This window comes from Conger conger, chromosome 11 (assembly GCF_963514075.1).
Source record: "Conger conger chromosome 11, fConCon1.1, whole genome shotgun sequence".
NCBI lineage: Eukaryota > Metazoa > Chordata > Actinopteri > Anguilliformes > Congridae > Conger > Conger conger.
The window spans coordinates 43,265,620-43,272,384 of NC_083770.1; the positions used below are offsets into that span (position 1 = coordinate 43,265,620).

At 39.3% G+C, this 6,765-nt stretch overlaps 1 protein-coding gene across 1 annotated transcript; it reads left to right on the plus strand.

Annotated features, from left to right (window-relative positions):
• Window positions 1-505: 505 nt before the first annotated feature.
• Window positions 506-2,629, plus strand: LOC133140866 (14 kDa phosphohistidine phosphatase-like). Its single transcript, XM_061261135.1, has 3 exons — window positions 506-683; window positions 1,165-1,292; window positions 1,529-2,629. The coding sequence occupies exons 1-3, from the start codon at window positions 524-526 to the stop codon at window positions 1,619-1,621; spliced, it is 381 nt and encodes a 126-aa protein (XP_061117119.1). The 5' UTR covers window positions 506-523; the 3' UTR covers window positions 1,622-2,629.
• Window positions 2,630-6,765: the final 4,136 nt, after the last annotated feature.

The following is a 6,765-nucleotide window of genomic DNA, read 5'->3' on the forward strand; positions in this document are numbered from 1 at the left end:
CCCCACTCACACAGAATGTGCAATATATCCATTCCTCAACATGTGCAATACACTGTAAATCGAGCATTTTTTGTAAAGAATTTTTAGTGAAATAAGAAATGTCTCCTTTTTATTTTTTTATTTTTTATTTTTTATTTTACTTACTCTTGTCTTATATAGGATTGTATTGTATTGTTTTGTATGTACATCTGCACTGTTTTTACTTGCACTAGCCTCACCTTTATTATTTATTATTTATGTGTATTTTTTACTTGCCTGACTGGAAGAGAACACACAAGAATTCCAATGTACCTGTACTGTATTGTACCTGTGCAAATGGCAATAAAACTCTATTCTATTCAAACATCCCTGGCAAATATGAAAGCGATGAGTTTCCTATACTTCTTTGGGATACATTTAGAAACACATTTGGAGAAATTTGAGTTCCTCCATGCTCTTCCAGTCATTTTGAAGAAAACTACAAAAACCACCATCAAATTGTTTTTTCCCGGAAGTATAAGCTTTGTGAACTCCCGTTGGATGAATGAATATGGCGTCTGCTGCACGACTAGCGGCTATTTCAGAGGCTGATATCGATCCGGACGGCACGTTTAAATATGTTCTGATACGAGTCCACAGTACAGAAGAAGGGGATGATTCAAGCGTAGACATCGTGCGTGGCTATGCTTTTGCAGAGTATCATGGTAAGTGGAGAAGGTGTTCTGGAGTAACTGGCGATCAGTCGCAGCATGGTCTACATATGATATTGGTATCCAAGTTGCCACAGCTGGACACATTGATTACATTGCTATTTTCGCTAACGAGCTGCATAAGGACAGTAATAACGTAAAACTAGTAACTATGAAGCATGCTACCTTTAGATCATACAGTGTGTTACACGACAGAAAGTTCGTTCTGACAATGTGACGTTTCTCACTGAACATTTCCAGAACCCCAATCTGATAAATAGAATGCATTAATAATCAGATAAATCCTTAACCTAATTATCAGTATGTTGCTGCAGTTCATTACAGAATATATTTGTTTATTTAAAAAAGCAGGCTACATTTGTCAGTCATAGGCGACTTTAACTGTATAACCACAGCTAACATTTGAGAAAATGAGAAAATGTACACCACAGGTAGGATCAGAACGAGCTATATAGCGAACATGTTTCCTTTCCAGCTGACATCTACGATCGGGTGGCAGAAGAGCTGGAGAAAGGCGGAGGCCTGGACTGCGAGTGTATAGGAGGGGGAAGGATTAAACATGACAGCAGTGGCAAGAAGATCCATGTTTATGGCTACTCCATGGTAAGTGGAGTGAAGCATTTGTGTAATAGCCTACACTAAAACGTACAAATACAGCTAAGTATTTTTTTGTTATATGGGGCATTTTGGATATATGCCTCAACAGTGGTTAAAGGTCCAGTTGCTTATCCATTACATCATAGAGCAGAGTGTCAGAACAAAAGTGGCATGGTGGCTATAAACGTGTAGTTGTGTGGCTGAGGAAAATGAGCACTAATTGAACTTTCGTTTGAATGCAGGGATTTGGGAGAGCCAATCACTCTGTTTCCACAGAGAAACTGAAGGCCCGCTACCCTGACTATGAAGTGACATGGGATAATGAAGGCTACTAACATTTCATACTGGAATGGGTGAAAAGGAGATATTCTCTACCGATAAAAGGGGGATGGTCCTGAGGAATGTGCTGTACAGTTGGACTTGACTGGGGAGGCCTGATATTTTTATCGATGCTAAGATCAACAACAAAGTCCTATTTCTTTCGTCACTTGTCATGCAGATGCAAATTAATGTATAATTTCAACTGACTCTTACGAAATGTGGTGCTGCACAGAGAAGTATTGAATACCAATAATGAATAATAGCCAATTACTCACACTCGCTTCCAATTCCGGTTCTCAATAATTTAAATTATGCCCCTCACAAATGTATACTGTATGATTGTTTACACTTACTGCAGTGTGCCATACTTATAAACCAATTCCAGGAGCGATAGAAAAATCTAAGCATGGATACAGCAAAAAGAGAAAAATAAAAGCTGTATAAAGCACATTTCTTAAAAGAAAAAAAAAGAAAAAAGAAAAACAACTCCAAACCATATTTTTTCTGTGTGGTATGGGGGAAATAATAAAAAGTTTTCTAATATTTTCAATCATCTGTGAAGTTTGAGAACCATTCCCACTTCTGTTTTTTCGGTTGCAGTTGTGGCCTTTACAGGAAATGTAACCATTTAGACCAGTGGTCTCCAACCCAGGTCCTGGAGAGCTACTGGGTCTGTTGTTTTTTTGTTTTTTTGCCTCAAAACCAGCACCCTGTTGAGACCCAGGTAAGCTCACTGTGTAATCAAGTGCTCTAATTTATTAATTAAGTGCAGAGTAATAACAAAACCAGCAGACCCTGTAGGCCTCCAGGTTCAGGGTTGGAGAACCATTATTATTTTAGACCATTCGTGACAAGCACCAGGTCTACAGAGATTATGCAGTGCCCACTGGTGGTTAGCTGTGGTAACACAGAGAAATGTCATAACGGATTGTATTTGTGAAAGATTGCATGTTGTGTATATGCGGAAGCATTTAAGGGTAGGTACCCATGACCACTGTTGTGGTGAATTACATGAGTTATGGGAAGAAGAAAAAAATTGTTGGATGTTTTGTATGAAAGATCAAGGGCACTTTACATATTAAAAATGAAGATTAAAGATGAAGACGAGAACTAAATGGAATGGGGTAGGGTTAATCGTATCTGGGGACAAGGACGTCTCACACGAACATCGGCTACACATATGCAGCGTAATATTAATAGGGAACCAACTTTCTCGGTCCTTTGTATCCCTATGAATGTGGGACTGTTGGTTAAGAAGCACTCCCAGGAACAGCTCCGTGAAGCTAGCAACAATTAAACTTCTTCTACAGAACTTCCGGTGTAAACATCCTGTAAACATCCTGTGATTTCTCATCAAAATAAAAGCTGCGGAGTAACGTTATGTCATTAGAATGTAGTTACCGCATTTTCTGTGCTTTCTCACTGAATTATCATTGTTTAAATGGATTTCGTATACAACTTATAAAAGTTATATACTTAGCTTGCTATTTGACTAGTTACTATGATGTAGGCCAAGCATGAATTGCTTTACACTGTCGGTTCACTAACCGCTCATTTGAATACCTGCTTACTGTTTGAAAAAAATGTTACCAAATGAAAAGGGGCATACATTAAATCGATATATAATATCTATAATATTATACATTTATTATCTAATCAATATCATCTATTATCATATTCCCAGCTATTGTTGCTGTATTTACATTGTGGTATTGGCATGCAATGCTATTGACTGTCAATTCACGAGCAGCTCATTTGCATAGCTGATAAATCAAAAACTATAAATTGTTACCAAATGAAATGGTATACATCTCTGTGGACCCATATCTATAACGTTTTGCAGTATTTTCTGTGAAATCATGTTTCCAGCAATTGTTGCTGTGTGGGGTGGCCATACATTGCTATGGACTGTCAGTTGCCACCCAGCTTATTTGCATAGCTGGTAACTCTTTAACATTCTACAGTATTTTCAGTCTTTTCTGCGAAATCATCTTCTTTGTCAATAAGGTAGTTTGCAGGTAGAAAGCAAAAGTTATGAAAATATTTGAAAGCCAAAGGTTTGTCAAAAGGGGAACGCAGAGGTTCTGAATGGTATTAGCGAAAACAGGCTTTATATAGTGAGAAGCATTGCCCCTCCCTTCAATGAAGAAAATGGAAACACAGGAAATGCATTCTAGGAAATCTATTGCCGCCCCACACTGGAAACACGATTTCACATAAAATACTGTACATTATGTTACTATGATGTAGGCCAAGCATAAATTGCTTCATACTGTCAGTTCCCAACAAATGTTGCTGTATTTACAGTGTGGTATGGGCATGCATTGCTATAGACTGTCAATTCATGAGCAGCTCACTAGGAATTTTACAATGAAATTAAAGTTTTTATTTGTGTTGCACATTTCACACAATATTTGTCAGTACATGTTTTAGAGCTGTGTTTCTCAACCAGGAACTGATTTAATTAATTAAGGGCATTTTTGGTGGTATGATTGGTTCAGTCACTAAATCTGGTGTGTGAGTTTCTGGTTACAACAAAAACCTTCTGGCCTAGAGGACTAGAGTTGAGAAATACAGCTTTAGAGTAAGCCCCAGCCTTTTCCCCCATGAAAGCATGCCGAGGGCAACAGTGGCAAGGAAAAACTTCCTTGGCGGGGAAGGAAGAAACCTTGGGAGGAACCAGAGTTAGGAGGGGGGGGGCATCCTCCTCTGGCCGGCTTAGTGACCATGATGGTCAGATCAGACAACAATTAATTGAGAATAATTTGCTTGTGTGATGAGTTTTGAATGTGTGTGAGATTGGCTGGGCGCAGATGAAGGAGGTGGTGGTCCCGGGGCAGTGTGTGGGCCAGAACCAGTGCTGCAGCATGGTTGCAAATCCAGTGACAGACAATCAAGAACTGCAGATAAAGATGAGTCGTGGTGTTTCAGTGAATCCATTAATATTGCATTTAGTATTCTGCAATGTCCCATAGTAATATAAACCATGGTCCAATGTAAAGAGGGTAATACAAATTCACTAACAGTTTTGCTAACAAATTACCATAGAAAGTCGAGCCTGTGAAAAATGTATAAATAAAATGAAGCAATCTTACCTGTTTGATCAAACGATGATGAAAATGGAACTGTCTTCTTTGTCAATAAGTTAGTTCACAGGTATAAAGCAAAAGTTATGAAATTATTAGATAGCCATAGGTACAGTGCATCCGGAAAGTATTCACAGCGCTTCACTTTTTCCACATTTTGTTATGTTACAGCCTTATTCCAAAATTGATTAAATTCATTTTTTTCCCTCCAAATTCTACACACAACACCCCATAATGACAACACACTCACAGCAAGGAGGTCCTGGGTTCGAATCCCCGTCGACCAGGGCCTCTTTGTGCGGAGTTTGCATGTTCTCCCCGTGTCTGCGTGGGTTTCCTTCGGGTACTCCAGTTTCCTCCCACAGTCCAAAGACATGCAGGTTAGGCTGATTGGAGAGTCTAAATTGCCCATAGGTATGAGTGTGTGAGTGGATGGTGTGTGTGCCCTGCGATGGACTGGCGACCTGTCCAGGGTGTACTCCTGCCTTTCGCTGTGAATACTTTCCGGATGCACTATATGTCAAATGGGGAATGCAGAGGTTCTGAATGGTATTTGCGAAAACAGGCTTTATATAGTGAGAAGCATTGCCCCTCCCTTCAATGGGGGAAAAAAAAGGAAACACAGGAAATGCATTCTAGGAAATCTATGGCCGCCCCACACTGGAAACACAGTAACAATTTCTGGGAACATGATTTCGCCAAAAATACTGTACATTATGTTGCTATGATGTAGGCCAAGCATAAATTGCTTTATACTGTCAGTTCCTAGCAATTGTTGCTCTATTTCCAGTGTGGGGTGGCCATATATTGAAATAGACTGTTGCTGATTACTCTGATTACTCAAAAACTAGAAATTGGTACCAAAGGAAAGCTGGTATACAGTAACCCATATCTTTAAAATTGAACAGTCTTTTCTGTGAAATCATGTTACCTGCAATTGTTGCTGTATTTCCAGTGTGGGGTGGCCATAAGTTGCAATACACTGTCAGTTGACAACCAGCTAATTTACATAGCTGAAAAACTATAAATTGTTATAGACATTACAAAATATGTATTTAATTTGGAACCCAAGATATAAGATATATAAAAAAAAACAGATTTGTGGAAGAAATAAATATATAACTTAAATATTAAATCTGTTAAATCTCAGTAAATAAAATCCTATGTAGCTTAAATCTTTAGGAAAATGCTGTATTTAGGCTAAGAGAGATATGCTGGACATTTGGCACCACATAGTGATGTGATTGTTTTGGTCTTTGAAATGGTCTATAGTATTCAACCAAATACGTGGCAACAACTCAATGCATTAAAGAGGTTCAGTTGTTGTTCAGAATGTGGAAGAAATGTGATCTTTAAGTGACCTGATCTTTAGACTTTATATTGACTGTGGTGTGGAATGATTGTTAGTGCCAGACAGGGTGGTTTGAGTATTTCAGAAACTGCTGTCCTCTTGGTATTTTCAGAACAAAAAAAAAAGTGAGTGGCAGTTATGTGGGTGAAAAAGGCGTGTTAATGAGAGAGGTCAGAAAATGGCCAGACGGTTCAAGCTGACAGGAAGGCGGCAGCAACTGAAATAACCGCACCGTACAGCAGTGATATGTAGAAGTGCATCGCTGAACACGTGGAACCTTGAAGTAGATGGGCTACAACAGTAGAAGAGCAATAATATATGATATATAATAAAGATATATAGAGTATATCAGACCACTTTGTTTCCCCATCTGCTGGATTCAAGAGTGAACTGTGTGTGTGTGTGTGTGTGTATATATATATATATATAAAATGGATAAAGGGACCCAATGCAGGAACGAATCGCTCTTCGGCATGGGACATCCCTGATATGGTCCAGCTTGAAGGCTGTCATCCTCCTCTTCAAACTAGCGGAGAGGTGCTGAGGGCGGGGTCACGGAAAATTAGGGCTGCACACTGCAGAATTGCGCGTAGAAGTCGTCTTTGCGTTGTTCTGCATTGGACTACGAGCGAAGTGTAGGCTAGTTGGCGGTTCTGACCGCGGCAATTCGCACTGCCTGGCGGGCTCAAGTGGAATAAACGCGGTTAAACTGCCACCTGAA